Raw genomic sequence first — 15,734 nt, 5'->3', positions numbered from 1 at the left:
TTCTGACTTTATACACTACACTCTTTGAGAGAAGTAGTTAGCAAACCAGGCCAAAGACCCCTCAGAGACACCAATATACTCCTTAACCGGCCCACAAGAATGGAATGGTCTACCGTGTCAATAAAAATGGCAGCACCACATTGCTTAGAATCAAGGGCAATGGTGACATCATTTAGGACCTTTTTAAAGGTTACTGTGACACATCCATAACATGAGCGGAAACCAGATTGCATACCAGAGAGAATACTATAAACATCAAGAAAGCCAGTTGATTATTGACAAGTTTTTCCCAACACTTTTGATAAACAGGGCAAAATAGAAATAGGCCTATAACAGTTAGAATCAGCTTGATCTCCTCCTTTAAATAAAGGAAGAACCATAGCTGCCTTCCAAGCAATGGGAACCTCCCCCGAGAGGAGACACAGGTTAAAACGGTCAGAGGCGGGCTTGGTGATGATAGGGGCTGCAACCTTAAAGAACAAAGGATACAAACCATCTGACCCAGATGTTCTTTTTGTTGGGTCAAGTTGAAGGAGCTCCTTTAGTACCTCGGACTCAGTGACCACCTGCAGGGAGAAACTTTGTAGCGGGGCAGGGGGGAAAGAGGGAGAAGCGTCAGGGCTAGTCGCATTAATGCCCTGAATCCTAGTCACTGTCCTGGCCAGTTACCACAGGATACTCTACCCTGTACCCACTGTTGTACTGCACCATTATTTGTCTGTATGTGGCCTGCTGTTAGCTTGCATGATTCTTGCCGTTCTCCTTCGACCATCAACAAGCCGTTTTTGCCCACAGGACTGTCGATGACTGGAAGTGTTTTATGTTTTTTTCCTCACCATTCTCGGTAAACCGTAGACACTGTCATGCGTGAAAATCCCAGGAGGGCAACCGTTTCTAAGATACTAGATCCACATTTGCAGTCCTCATGCCTCCTTGTAGCATGATGTAAGGCAAGTTCACGCAGATGAGCAGGGACCCTGGGCATCTTTCTTTTGGTGTTTTTCAGTCAGTAGAAAGGCATCTTTAGTGTCCTAAGTTTTCATAATTGTGACCTTAATTGCCTACCGTCTGTAAGCTGTTAGTGTCTTAAAGACCGTTCCACAGGTGCATGTTCATTAATTGTTTATGGTTCATTGAACAAGCATGGGAAACGGTGTTTAAACCCTTTACAATGAAGCTCTGTGAAGTTAATTGGATTTTTACCAATTATCTTTGAAAGACAGGGTCCTGAAAAAGGGGTGTTTCTTTTTTTAAGTTTATGTATGTGTAACTTCTGAGTAGTTCTACCTAATTCCAGGGTTTTTCTGTATTTGTACTGCTTTCTATGTTGTAGAATAATAGTGAAGACATCAAACCTATGAAATTACACATGGAATCATGAAGTAAACAAATGAAAATATATTTGAGAATTCAAAGTAGCCACCCTTTGCCTTGATGACAGCTTTGCACACTTGGCATTCTCTCAACCAGCTTCATGAGGTAGTCACCTGGAATGCATTTCAATGAACAGGTGTGCCTTGTTAATTTGTTGAATTTGTGTTTATTCTCTCTAGGAGCTGTTGAGATTTCCTAAGCTCCATGATGCCATAGTAGAAGTGGTCACATCCCTCCTCAGGAAAAGGTTACCAGTTACCAATGAGATGGTGAGTGTTTTCACTTACACTTTAGAATCATTTGCATGAATAAGCCATTATAAATGTTTGTAAATGCTCTCTCATTCACTACAATAACCCATAAACCCCATAGATTTAAGTGTACCAAATCACATTTCCTGTCTTTCTTTTCAGGTTCATAACCTGGTGGCCATCGAGTTGGCCTATATTAACACCAAACACCCTGACTTTGCTGATGCTTGTGGCCTCATGAACAACAACATAGAGGTATGAAACATTGTTCAGAGTTGGAAATTGCTTCTTTAAATTGTATTCTACAGTATATGAAGTGTTGTACTTAATGATGTCATGTGGTTGTGTGTCATAGGAACAGAGACGTAACAGAATGAGAGAGCTACCCTCGTCTGTTCCTCGGGATAAGGTAACAGACCGTCGTGGTTAGGACAGATTGCTACAAAAAGTACAGTTTTCTCACTGTTTCTTTATGGCTCCCAGTCTACCCTTTTAGAGCAACGCTAGAAGCCATACGTCTTTACGGCTCCCAGTCTACCCTTTAGAGCAACGCTAGAAGCCATATGTCTTTACGGCTCCCAGTCTACCCTTTAGAGCAGCGCTAGAAGCCATACGTCTTTACGGCTCCCAGTCTACCCTTTAGAGCAGCGCTAGAAGCCATATGTCTTTACGGCTCCCAGTCTACCCTTTAGAGCAGCGCTAGAAGCCATATGTCTTTACGGCTCCCAGTCTACCCTTTAGAGCAGCGCTAGAAGCCATATGTCTTTACGGCTCCCAGTCTACCCTTTAGAGCAGCGCTAGAAGCCATATGTCTTTACGGCTCCCAGTCTACCCTTTAGAGCAGCGCTAGAAGCCATATGTCTTTACGGCTCCCAGTCTACCCTTTAGAGCAGCGCTAGAAGCCATATGTCTTTACGGCTCCCAGTCTACCCTTTAGAGCAGCGCTAGAAGCCATATGTCTTTACGGCTCCCAGTCTACCCTTTAGAGCAGCGCTAGAAGCCATATGTCTTTACGGCTCCCAGTCTACCCTTTAGAGCAGCGCTAGAAGCCATATGTCTTTACGGCTCCCAGTCTACCCTTTAGAGCAGCGCTAGAAGCCATATGTCTTTACGGCTCCCAGTCTACCCTTTAGAGCAGCGCTAGAAGCCATATGTCTTTACGGCTCCCAGTCTACCCTTTAGAGCAGCCCTAGAAGCCATATGTCCTTAAGTCTACCCTTTAGAGCAGCGCTAGAAGCCATATGTCTTTACGGCTCCCAGTCTACCCTTTAGAGCAGCGCTAGAAGCCATATGTCTTTACGGCTCCCAGTCTACCCTTTAGAGCAGCCTAGAAGCCATATGTCTTTACGGCTCCCAGTCTACCCTTTAGAGCAGCCCTAGAAGCCATATGTCCTTACGGCTCCCAGTCTACCCTTTAGAGCAGCCCTAGAAGCCATATGTCTTTACGGCTCCCAGTCTACCCTTTAGAGCAGCGCTAGCCATATGTCTTTACGGCTCCCAGCCCCTTTAGAGCAGCGCTAGAAGCCATATGTCTTTACGGCTCCCAGTCTACCCTTTAGAGCAGCGCTAGAAGCCATATGTCTTTACGGCTCCCAGTCTACCCTTTAGAGCAGCGCTAGAAGCCATATGTCTTTACGGCTCCCAGTCTACCCTTTAGAGCAGCGTCTAGAAGCCATATGTCTTTACGGCTCCCAGTCTACCCTTTAGAGCAGCGCTAGAAGCCATATGTCTTTACGGCTCCCAGTCTACCCTTTAGAGCAGCGCTAGAAGCCATATGTCTTTACGGCTCCCAGTCTACCCTTTAGAGCAGCGCTAGAAGCCATATGTCTTTACGGCTCCCAGTCTACCCTTTAGAGCAGCGCTAGAAGCCATATGTCTTTACGGCTCCCAGTCTACCCTTTAGAGCAGCCCTAGAAGCCATATGTCCTTACGGCTCCCAGTCTACCCTTTAGAGCAGCGCTAGAAGCCATATGTCTTTACGGCTCCCAGTCTACCCTTTAGAGCAGCGCTAGAAGCCATATGTCTTTACGGCTCCCAGTCTACCCTTTAGAGCAGCGCTAGAAGCCATATGTCTTTACGGCTCCCAGTCTACCCTTTAGAGCAGCCCTAGAAGCCATATGTCCTTACGGCTCCCAGTCTACCCTTTAGAGCAGCCCTAGAAGCCATATGTCTTTACGGCTCCCAGTCTACCCTTTAGAGCAGCGCTAGAAGCCATACGTCTTTATGGCTCCCAGTCTACCCTTTAGAGCAGCGCTAGAAGCCATACGTCTTTATGGCTCCCAGTCTACACATGTCCCTGTGTCTTGTCTGTCCTCTACTTTTTATTCCATCTAGTCTTCTGTCCACTCCTTCGTCTTTCACACTCTGCTCTCTGTCTCTCTCGCTCACACTCTCCCTAGTCCTTTAAGGGCCCAGGTGTTCAGTCTCTCTCCCCCACTGATCTTCCTCCCCCAGAAGGAGAAAGACTCCAGGTGTGTCCCTGTGTCACTCAATGCCTGCCTGCATCCTACCTCAACCAGGGTTGGGCTTCATTTCAATTCAGTTAATTAAGGAAGTTAACTTTAAGTAAAATTTGCAGTCCTCAATTCAGAACTAATTCAAATGGAATTGCCCTTGACCCCAAGCCACTCTCATTCTCCCTTGACCCCAAGCCTATAGGCTGAAGGCCCTAATTGTGTAACACAATTCTGTGTTCCCCTTCTCTATTCCCCTTCCACCCCTCTGAGGGTGAACTACATTTCCCATCTGACATCTCCTCCCGGCATGTGTGCTTCTGTACAGAGGAAGGGTCCCTGGAGGGAAGTCTTCGTACAATATGTGACTCTGCCACTGTCAGAACGCTATTTCTTCCAGAAAGTCAGTATATGTACAGACATGACTGTGTAGATGTTCCATCATTCCTGATGTAATAGCCTGGTGAGAGGAATGCTTTTGGGGAATGCATGGTCACACGTGTATGATTGTGGCTCTATTGAAAAGTTCTCTCTTATAAAAGAGATTTTAATCTCAAGGAGACTGACCTCTAACCGTTCTGTCTGTCTATTTCCTGGTCTCCAGACTGCAGGTGGTGGTTCCCAGGGAGACCAGGATGTAGGGACAGGGAACTGGAGGGGCATGTTGAAGAAGGGAGAGGAGGGGGTCGGCGGGGACAAGTCCATGCTCCAGACTTCTAACCCTGGCAGCCCTCAGAGGGGCCACGCCGTCAACCTGCTGGATGTGGTGGGTAGTAATGTTTTGTCTGCTTTGCCACATAATGATACAAAAACATCTAACGTAACTCTTAATTCTTAGGAGTAAAATTTATTAGAAAATAATCATCTCTAGGCTGTTTCAGAGAAGATTTTAATGCTAAGCAACCACATTACTTTTTAAGTTGTCAGTGATTGGTCTGTTTTTGTCCTTGTATCCCCCCCCAGCCTGTTCCCGTTTCCAGGAAGCTGTCGGCCAGAGAGCAGAGGGACTGTGAGGTCATCGAGAGGCTTATCAAGTCCTATTTCCTCATCGTCAGGAAAAACATCCAGGACAGGTATGGTGCCCGCTGTTCTTCTACTTCCTGTTGTTGGACTCCCTGTCCTGTGAATTCTAGAAATAATATGCTGAAATGGTTTTCCTGTTTTATTTCTCGTTCTACTTCACTCAATCTGAATCTCTCCTCTTCCTTTTCACCTGCTTCGAAGAAATGTATAAAGTCATAATTTCTGCCCCTCACACTCCTTGTCTATTCCAACCTTTCTATACACTGAGTGACAAAACATTAGGAACACCTTCATAATATTGACTTGCACCCCTTTTGATCTCAGAACAGCCTCAAGTCGTCAGGGCGTGGACTCTACAAGGTGTCTAAAGCATTTCCACATGGATCCTGGTCCATGTTGACTCTACAAGGTGTCTAAAGCATTTCCACAGGGATCCTGGTCCATGTTGACTCTACAAGGTGTCTAAAGCATTTTCACAGGGATGCTGGTCCATGTTGACTCTACAAGGTGTCTAAAGCGTTCCACAGGGATGCTGGCCCATGTTGACTCTACAAGGTGTCTAAAGCATTTTCACAGGGATGCTGGTCCATGTTGACTCTACAAGGTGTCTAAAGCGTTCCACAGGGATGCTGGCCCATGTTGACTCTACAAGTTGTCTAAAGCGTTCCACAGGGATGCTGGCCAATGTTGACTCTACAAGGTGTCTAAAGCGTTCCACAGGGATGCTGGCCCATGTTGACTCTACAAGGTGTCGAAAGCGTTCCACAGGGATGCTGGACCATGTTGACTCCAATGCTTCCAACAGTTGTGTCAAGTTGGCAGGATGTCCTTTGGGTGGTGGACCATTCTTGATCCACACAGGAAACCGTGTGAAAAACCTCACCAGCATTGCAGTTCTTGAAACACTCAGACCGGTGCGCCTGGCACCTATTACCATACTGCGTTCAATGGCACTTCAATATTTTGTCTCGTCCATTCACCCTCAGAATGGCACACATACACAATCCATGTCTCGAGGCTTAAAACCCCTTTTTAACCTGTCTCCTCCCCCTTCATCGACACTGATGTATTTAACAGGTGACATCGATAAGGGATCATAGCTTTCACTGCGTCAGTCGATCATAGAACGAGCAGGTGTTCCTAATGTTTAGTGCACTCAGTGTACTTCTCTCTCCCTCTGCACTTCCTCCTGCAGCGTGCCCAAGGCGGTGATGCACTTCCTGGTGAACCATGTAAAGGACAGTCTGCAGAGTGAGCTGGTGGGGCAGCTGTATAAGGCTGGTCTGCTGGATGACCTGCTCACTGAGTCGGAAGACATGGCCCAGAGACGCAACGAAGCTGCAGACATGCTCAAGGTACAGTTGTGTGTGTGTGGAACGTGCTCACTGAGTCTGAAGACATGCTCAATGTACAGGTGTGTGTGTGTGTAGAACCTGCTCACTGAGTCTGGAGACATGCTCAATGTGTGTGTGTGTGTGTGTGTGTGTGTGTGTGTGTGTGTGTGTGTGTAGAACCTGCTCACTGAGTCTGGAGACATGCTCAATGTACAGGTGTGTGTGTGTGTAGAACGTGCTCACTGAGTCTTGAAGACATGCTCAAAGTACAGGCCTGGGATTAGTTGCAGAACTATGGGAGTTTGAAATATGACAGATGTGTTTTTGAGGCAATAACTCCCAGCACCACAAATGAGAAGCTTGGTAGTGTGTTTTAACCCCTTTCAAACGTGATCTAACTGCTGCTTGAATGTAGCAGCTATTTGTGACTAACTGTGACCTCTTGCTTTGACGTCACCGGGGGAGTTTAGTTTCTGTATGAATTTGCTCACCTAAACTGTCTTTTCCACTCTGTGTCCGCAGGCCTTGCAGAAAGCCAGTCAGGTGATCGCTGAGATCAGAGAAACACAGATGTGGTGAGGGCCTCTACCTCCGTCCTCTCTCCCTCCCACATGAACCGTAAAGCACTGAACCCTGTTCTGTCTCAAACCTACCTGGACTGCAGAGACGGCCAACTTGGAAATACACTGGTGTCAATTTGTGTTTATTGAGTATCATCAATTCTCCATCCTCTTGAAGTTGTCACTTCCACACTCCCCTGTCATGGTTTTAAAAGCAATGGATGTGTGTAAGCCTTGGCTGAAGGGAGTTTCAACCAAACCCATGACCGGCAGTGTAAAACCACACACTTCTGGTAATGAGTGGAGAATGGGGACGCACATTTCAAAATAGTTGTAGATTGTATTATATGGACTTGACCTATACAGTATCAATCTTCACCTGTACCACATCGCACACCAAAATGATCTTTCATATGTAAGTATATTATTATATTGATGAACGTGTGAGGTCTACCTACTGAATAATGTGGAGTTACATTAAAGATGTTTCCTCTAGTTTCTGGCTTGCTGGTGTGTGTGTGTGTGTGTGTGTGTGTGTGTGTGTGTGTGTGTGTGTGTGTGTGTGTGTGTGTGTGTGTGTGTGTGTGTGTATCCTGAGACTTGTAAATATTGTCTCACATGTCTATGCTACTGCTGAAAATGTCCTTACATTGGTAACAATCTCTCATTTGTGTCGCTGATATTTACAAAGAGCCGAGAAATGCCACTCGGACGTAGAAGACGTGTTATTTGTTGGTTGAAAAAGCACCATAATGCTGCTGTGAACCGTACGCTTCAACGTTATTTTCACTCAACCGTACGTCTGTCGCTAAATGTGTTTTAAGATATCTAGTGTATTGATGAGGTCATTTGTCCTACTATATTGATTATGGGATAATGATAATTTGTTGTCATACCCACAATACCACGTGGTAAACTATTGGTAGCAAAGGCAGGGCTGAATTGTGTGGCAACGTCTAACTTGAATTGGCCGGTTTATTCTGTATATTCTCAAAAAGTGGTACCAGGGTTGAATGAACCATTTTATTGACTTGTGATCCAGTCTGCTGTTATACCAGACGGAACAATGAACATCACGTATACAGACACATTATCATCATGGCTGTCTGCCCTCGACCATGGCGGCTGCTCCTTTACCTCACACGGCCCGTCTTCTTGCCTCGACCTTTGGCGCTGAGGGGTCAGGACAAGTTTAAGAAATATGAATCACTTGGCAGCCAGGTCGTAAGCCCAATAGTGAACGTCCCTGTTGCAGCACTTCACTGCACTCTGAGTCTAACACTACACCCAGAAGTGTGCACTTGTTCTCACTGCCTCTCATGCAAGGGGGAGTCAGAGACTCTGGTGGAAAAAGTGGTCCACTTCTGGGTCAAGGGTGAATATGTTGAATGGTTTGTCAGTCCATCAGTAACACGGGATTTGACTTCTTTTGGCTTGATGTTTATCATTAAATAGTTTGTTTGTGCTGTAATTTCAGACCAGACCATGTTGGCAATTTACATAGTCCGCATATACAATGTCTTCAATCTATTGTGCCGTGATCATGCTATACGCAATGCGCACACACACACACAGATGGACATGGGCTGTGTAAGTGATGGTCATGGCTGTTTCTTTGGTTTCAATCAATGTTTGTTCCACTGGTCATTAAATGACCATCCCTGCTTGAGAGTTTGAAAGGAATGATGGGAAATGGAGTTGTTGATGGAATGGCAACCAGTGACTCAGCCCAATTAAAATGAAAACCACAATGCTGGGTCTTGTTCATTAGGAACAACATGGAAGAAACTGTTCTAAACTGTACTCTGTACTCGTCCAATAAGAGATGCTTGTCTGTTTATTAGTCTACGTGTTTTCATTTTCTTTTAATTTTGTACCCTAATAAACACGACTCAGAATTTCTTTGTCCTTCAAAGTCCAAACTCCTGAACCTTTTGTGTTACTTACCTCTGGTGGTCCTGGACCCGGGTGAGAAGCTGGTTAATCTGTAAGGACACAAGACATGCTGTAAGCTTTGACAACACCTTTTAGTTAGTGTGGTGGAAACCTGTACAGGTGGAGTCCATCGGAGAGAAACCCAGGAACGTGATGATACTATAGACCACATAATTCACTTTTAGTTTAACTTGTTGTTCACCTTTCATGTACCCACCAGGATTGGGGTTAATTCAGGAAGTAATTTGAAATTCCAAGTGTCTCCAATGAGGAAAATGTGCATTTGGAATTTCGTTTACTTTCTGAATTGAAATGGAATTGACCCCAACCCTGGGACCTCTCATTGCCATTCGAAAGCAGACAAGACTATATCACAGTATTCCTCAGATCCCAGGGAGGTTGAGAGGATAAATGAACCCAGAAACCTGCCGATGACCCTGTAGACTTCAGAATTCACCTGTAGGTCACCTCTGATGTAGCCACTGCCTGGGCCCTCCCACATTGCCAACCGAAAGAAGAAGAGACTGCATCTCACTGAGACTGAACTACACGACCTGAGACGAGAGTCAATACTAAAGGTAAGACCACCCAGATCCCATCCAATTTATGAAAATCTTGCTGCTGTTGAGAAATCCTGGAAAATATTTCATTTCATTTCAAATATTTCATTGAGGGTGACTGTTGTGTACTTGTTTCTGTGTTAGGTCAAGGTGACGCCATCATACTTCTGTTTATTGAGTTTGTCGTGTGTTGTCTAGGTAACTTACATCATACTTCTGTTTCTTGAGTTTGTCATGTGTGTTGTCTAGGTAACTTACATCATACTTCTGTTTCTTGAGTTTGTCATGTGTGTTGTCTAGGTAACTTATATCATACTTCTGTTTCTTGAGTTTGTCGTGTGTGTTGTCTAGGTAACTTACATCATACTTCTGTTTCTTGAGTTTGTCGTGTGTGTTGTCTAGGTAACTTACATCATACTTCTGTTTCTTGAGTTTCTCACTGAGGTCAAACTTCTCTGCCTCCAACTCCATCATTCGCTCCCACATCTCACTGGCCTTCTCCCTGTTGGTGCAACAGTGGATCAGAACACGTTCTTGCCCCAAAGAACCCTTGTCTCACTGAAGAATGTTAATCATTCGAACCATTCACATAGTCATGTGTTCAGTCATAACCTAAAAACATCAGACATAAACCATCATAAATAATTATGATAACATGGTCAGCTTTTCTGAGGACTGGCAAATTCTGAATATTATCGATGACGTCATACTTGAGTTTGTCCTCATTCAGATGGTCGATGCTGAGAGGTTTCCTTCGGTCAGCAAGAATCTTCTTCTTCTTCTCTCTCTCTGTCTGTTTCTTGGCTCCTTTGCGGTTTTCACTCTGAGAATTGAAACATCACAAATACCATTGTTCTCAAAGATATTTTGTTCATTGCCTCACATTACTTGATGCTTCCGTTACACTATTATCAATGTCTATATGATAAAAAATACACTGGGTGTTGTTTTTTTAATGTTTTTGAAACAATATTCCACTGACCTTCTGCTGGATTCCTCCATACTGGTGGGTCATGTTGGTGAGAGCCTTCTTCTTCTTGATATCATCATCCTGCTTCCTACGCTGATCCTCTGCCTCCTTCCTGTCCTTCTCCTCCTGCACACGGAGCATTAGGGAAGAAAGACAGGGAGCATTAGGGAAGAAAGACAGGGAGCATTAGGGAAGAAAGACGGGGAGCATTAGGGAAGAAAGACGGGGAGCATTAGGGAAGAAAGACGGGGAGCATTAGGGAAGAAAGACGGGGAGCATTAGGGAAGAAAGACGGGGAGCATTAGGGAAGAAAGAAAGACTGGGAGCATTAGGGAAGAAAGAAAGACGGGGAGCATTAGGGAAGAAAGAAAGACGGGGAGCATTAGGGAAGAAAGACGGGGAGCATTAGGGAAGAAAGAAAGACGGGGAGCATTAGGGAAGAAAGAAAGACGGGGAGCATTAGGGAAGAAAGAAAGACGGGGAGCATTAGGGAAGAAAGAAAGACTGGGAGCATTAGGGAAGAAATATCTATCATAGAAATTACATCCACAATCTGTTTCCCCGTTAGCCATTAGAAGTCATATTGTATTAGTCATATGTGATCCTGTGTGGGTCGGTTGATAAGAGTATGCAACACACAGGTTGTGGGTTCAATTCCAGCATAGAACTCACATTAGCTAGGTGTCATAATGGGGAGAAGACTCACCGCAACCCTGGCCTGCCTCTCCTTCTCCCTCTCTGCACGAACCCTCTGCTGCTCTGCCCGCTCTGCGCGACGTTTCTCCTGCACACACGCGCACACTCAGTGACCAAGTTGTTAGGTGTCGCATTGCAATGTTTCTAGGAACAGTAAAAGAACATTCACTCCAGATTCTAAAATGGCCGACTCACAATCCTGTTGACGAGACTGATGAGCTCCTCTTCTTCCTTCTTCCTCTGGATAAAGTGAGACTCGATCAAAGACTGGAGCTCAGACAGGTCCTTGTCCTGACGCTTCCTGTGGATGTCCTGACCACCACACAGAAGAATCAGATGAAGTAATAAGAATAGTTTGTTTTGGTAAGACAACATACATGTTATACACCATGAAAAGAGTAATTTCCTTAGTTGGACGTCATCGTTAGACTTTCTGTACCTCTCATTTGCTTCATTTTAACATGATACAGTCAGAGGCAAGTCTGTCACAAATGGTTGGTTAGTTTTCTTATCATGATGTGTTTGTCAGCGGAGGCTGCTGAGGGGAGGACGGCTCATAATAATGGAGGGAACGGAGCGAATGGAATGGCATCAAACACGCATTTGATGTATTTGATACCATTCCACTCCAGTCATTACCACAAGCCTGTCCTCCCCATTTAAGGTGCCACCAACCACCTGTGGTGTGTGTGTGTTTGTGATTCAACTTACATCAAAATCCACTTTCTCGCCATCAGGCATCTTTGGTGCAGAGATGTTTGGCACAAACCTATAGAAATGAAAATTGTGTATCTAATGTGTGTGTATATATATATATATCACAATTTGAGCATTTCAGTAAATGTCGTGAGCTTTCAAGACCACTTATGATATAACGTATCATCTGTCAGGGGAAAATATAAAAATGGGCCACCCAGAAACACTTGGAGGACTGTCCTCCAGGCAGAAATGACCAAGAATGGCCTCAACTGGTGTGACCTGGACAAACTTGACCCGTACCGAGTGAGATGGAGGATATTCGTCAACGGCCTATGATCCTTATAAGAGCCAAGGTCAGCAGGAATCCGTAGCGGTGACACGGCCACGTCTGTTTTGCGATATTACAACAACAAAGAAGCTGCCTGTGTCGGCTCAGTCGGAAAACGACCTTGATATTTATATTGTGGAATCTGTAACGTTTCAGCTTCACAGACTGAAACGAGGCCTGAATCACAGTCTGTCATATTCTATCGAAAAACTTACTTTGGTTTGGGCTTGGCTCCATCTGTAATAAAGGACAGTGACTGTCTTAGTTTGATCTTATCATAGAAGGATGTCATGTTAATCAGGACAGAATAGTCCGTTAAAGCTGTACGGGGTGGGGTCATAAAAGTATTATTGTGTAATAAAATACACAGTGCATTGGCATATACACAAGTGGTAAATCTTTCAAATAGAAAAAAAAAGACAAAACATTTTTCATATCGCCACTATGAGGAATGAGACTTTCAGACAAAGCAATCTTACCTTCTTCCCTTCACGAAAGAAGTGGCATGAAAACAAAATACATTTTTAATTAGTTTGATATAGTGGAAGGTTTTGAAACAGGAAATATATGTAGTAATAATAATACATATGATACTCACTGCACTTCCTCCACTTCTTCTGTGTCTGACATTTTGTCTTATTTGAACCCTAAAATACAAGAGAAAACCTTTACTTGAGTACATGATATGGCTATAAGAGTAAGCCATACAGGATAAAAACACATTGTCGACTAGGCTACTATCATCACCTCCCAGCACTAAACCTGTCTCACACAGTACTAAATCTCTCTCACACAGCAGTAAATCTCCCTCACACAGCAGTAAATCTCTCTCACACAGCAGTAAATCTCTCTCACACAGTACTAAATCTCTCTCACACCGAACTAAATGTCTCTCACACCGAACTAAATCTCTCTCACACAGTACTAAATCTCTCTCACACAGCACTAAATCTCTCTCACACAGCACTAAATCTCTCTCACACAGCACTAAATCTCTCTCACACAGCACTAAATCTCTCACACAGTACTAAATCTTTATCACACAGTACTAAATCTTTATCACACAGCACTAAATCTTTATCACACAGCAGTAAATCTCTCTCACACAGCAGTAAATCTCTCTCACCCAGTACTAAATCTCTCGCACACAGCAGTAAATCTCTCTCACACAGCAGTAAATCTCTCTCACACAGCAGTAAATCTCTCTCACACAGCAGTAAATCTCTCTCACACAGCACTAAATCTCTCTCACACAGCACTAAATCTCTCTCACACAGCACTAAATCTCTCTCACACAGCACTAAATCTCTCTCACAATGCACTAAATCTCTCACACAGCACTAAATCTCTCTCACACAGCACTAAATTTCTCTCACACAGCACTAAATCTCTCACACAGCACTAAATCTCACACAGCACTAAATCTCTCTCACACAGCACTAAATCTCTCACACAGCACTAAATCTCTCACACAGCACTAAATCTCTCACACAGTACTAAATCTCTCACACAGCACTATCTCTCTCACACAGCACTAAATCTCTCACAATGCACTAAATATCTCTCACACAGCACTAAATATCTCTCACACAGTACTAAATCTCTCACACAGCACTAAATCTCTCTCACACAGCACTAAATCTCTCACACAGCACTAAATCTCTCACACAGTACTAAATCTCTCACACAGTACTAAATCTCTCACACAGTACTAAATATCTCTCACACAGCACTAAATATCTCTCACACAGCACTAAATATCTCTCACACAGTACTAAATCTTTATCACACAGTACTAAATCTTTATCACACAGTACTAAATCTTTATCACACAGTACTAAATCTTTATCACACAGCATTCAGTCAATCTCCCTCTCACAGCACTCTTGACATCTGAGGTATTGACTCTGGCTTGTTGATTGGCTCTGGCTTGTTGATTGGCTCAGAGGACATTGGCGGTCTGATCAGTGACTTAGCTCGTCTTAGAAGAACACTCTCTATATATGCCTGAACTGTTTATTTATTAATGAGGGCTTGATCCAAACAAAAGGTCACTCATCCATACTCCCTACTATAGATACAAAGGGTCTACAGCAGGTCATCTCTTCTGATCAGTGGAAAAGGAGACAGTCTAAACTGGGAATGGTGGCCAAGGCCACTGTCTGCTTTGGGCACGAACAGGACTGTCAGTCATGTGCTTTAGGACAGGTGGGCAGTGCCAGACCCTTCACCACTCATGAAATTGATCCTCGTCTGGTAATGTCTAACGGCTTGCCAGAACCCTGTGAGTGGCTTTAGAAATGTCTGTAATTCTTCAAATTGTGTTAAATTGTAAGCAATAAGCCTAACCCTCTTGGCATATTCTCGCTCAATGTGTTGTGATTAGCCAATGATGCTATCTGAATGTGTTCCAGATTTCTGTTGCTTTTGGTTGGATGTTTTTAGATGTTTGTTGTCCAAGGTAGTGAGTTAATTGGTATTTGTTGGGTCTTATTACATTCTATGTGTTGGATTCTGTTGTATATTAAAAGTCTAAATATTGGTCATAATAAAAATGTAGGTAATTTTAAAAAAAGAATACATACATGAGGGCTTTAACACATGCACAACACATGCACAACACATGCACAACACATGCACAACACATGCACAACACATGCACAACACATGCACAACACATGCATAACACATGCATAACACATGCATAACACATGCATAACACATGCATAACACATGCATAACACATGCATAACACATGCATAACACAACGCATACATAACACAACGCATACATAACACAACGCATACATAACACAACGCATACATAACACATTCATAACACATTCATAACACATTCATAACAAATACATAACACATTCATAACAAATACATAACAAATACATAACACATACATAACACATTCATAACACATTCATAACACATACATAACACATTCATAACACATTCATAACACATTCATAACAAATACATAACTCATACATAAGCAGTAGAATTGTTGAACGTGTTATGAAGTTCTTATGTACGTACACTCCAAATAAAGAATTAACAGAATGGGTGAAGCCCCCCCCCCCCACTTCCCTTAGGCTCAATTGTAGAGAGAGTAAATTGTCTGCAACTTTTATGACCATTCAGAGTATATTGTTATTAGCATTTTACTCTTCCCTTTAACATTGCTTCATTGTCTTTCTAAACGGTATTCACAATTCAGTTCAGTCAATAGTTAATAACCATCCCATTTAGCCTATAATATATTGCAGCAGAAAACCAATCATGTTCAAGCAACGAACCATCAAAAGTTAATTTGATTTCAAGACAATGTAACGGTATGTCTGTAATGAATACCAAAGCAGTTATGTATAGAGAGGTATGTTAGTATGAAGTAATATCCCTTACCTGAGCCCAAGGCAGAGATGGAGGGAGAAGAGGGATATGAATACAGAGGCTGCAGTTCTTTGGGGTTCAGAATCCAAACAGGTTTAGGTTTGGCCATCAAGTCTACATAGCGTGTTCCTTTCCTACTCATGTGACTGC

General features: G+C 43.6%; 2 protein-coding genes across 5 annotated transcripts in view; one reads left to right on the top strand and one right to left on the bottom strand.

Annotated features, from left to right (window-relative positions):
• Window positions 1-8,917, top strand: part of LOC124032945 (dynamin-1-like protein) — a 26,457-nt gene extending 17,540 nt beyond the window's left edge. For all 4 annotated transcript variants that reach the window (XM_046344904.1, XM_046344905.1, XM_046344908.1 and 1 more), the window contains 7 exons: window positions 1,554-1,643; window positions 1,788-1,880; window positions 1,981-2,034; window positions 4,683-4,844; window positions 5,042-5,151; window positions 6,297-6,456; window positions 6,958-8,917. In XM_046344904.1, the coding sequence (XP_046200860.1) occupies window positions 1,554-1,643; window positions 1,788-1,880; window positions 1,981-2,034; window positions 4,683-4,844; window positions 5,042-5,151; window positions 6,297-6,456; window positions 6,958-7,014 (726 nt within the window). In that variant the 3' untranslated portion in view covers window positions 7,015-8,917. The remainder of the gene's footprint in view (window positions 1-1,553; window positions 1,644-1,787; window positions 1,881-1,980; window positions 2,035-4,682; window positions 4,845-5,041; window positions 5,152-6,296; window positions 6,457-6,957) is intronic.
• On the bottom strand, window positions 8,005-15,734 carry LOC124032978 (troponin T, cardiac muscle-like). The gene is made up of 12 exons (XM_046344922.1): window positions 15,597-15,734; window positions 12,782-12,830; window positions 12,663-12,670; window positions 12,399-12,420; window positions 11,868-11,925; window positions 11,352-11,468; window positions 11,167-11,244; window positions 10,473-10,586; window positions 10,201-10,313; window positions 9,902-9,992; window positions 8,943-8,980; window positions 8,005-8,168 (listed from the first exon to the last, which is right to left on the bottom strand). The coding sequence occupies exons 2-12, from the start codon at window positions 12,811-12,813 to the stop codon at window positions 8,129-8,131; spliced, it is 711 nt and encodes a 236-aa protein (XP_046200878.1). The 5' UTR covers window positions 12,814-12,830; window positions 15,597-15,734; the 3' UTR covers window positions 8,005-8,128.

Source organism: Oncorhynchus gorbuscha, linkage group LG01 (assembly GCF_021184085.1).
Source record: "Oncorhynchus gorbuscha isolate QuinsamMale2020 ecotype Even-year linkage group LG01, OgorEven_v1.0, whole genome shotgun sequence".
Classification (NCBI taxonomy): domain Eukaryota; kingdom Metazoa; phylum Chordata; class Actinopteri; order Salmoniformes; family Salmonidae; genus Oncorhynchus; species Oncorhynchus gorbuscha.
This window is presented reverse-complemented; position numbering and strand designations above follow the sequence as displayed.

Excerpts from the sequence above, each read along its gene's own strand:
- LOC124032978 (XM_046344922.1), bottom strand. The coding sequence starts at position 12,813 with ATGTCAGACACAGAAGAAGTGGAGGAAGTGCA. Across the intron at positions 11,926-12,398 it reads GGAGCCAAGCCCAAACCAAA|GTTTGTGCCAAACATCTCTG; the intron begins GTAAGTTTTTCG and ends TCATTTCTATAG. Across the intron at positions 10,587-11,166 it reads AGAGGCAGGCCAGGGTTGCG|GAGGAGAAGGACAGGAAGGA; the intron begins GTGAGTCTTCTC and ends CTCCGTGTGCAG.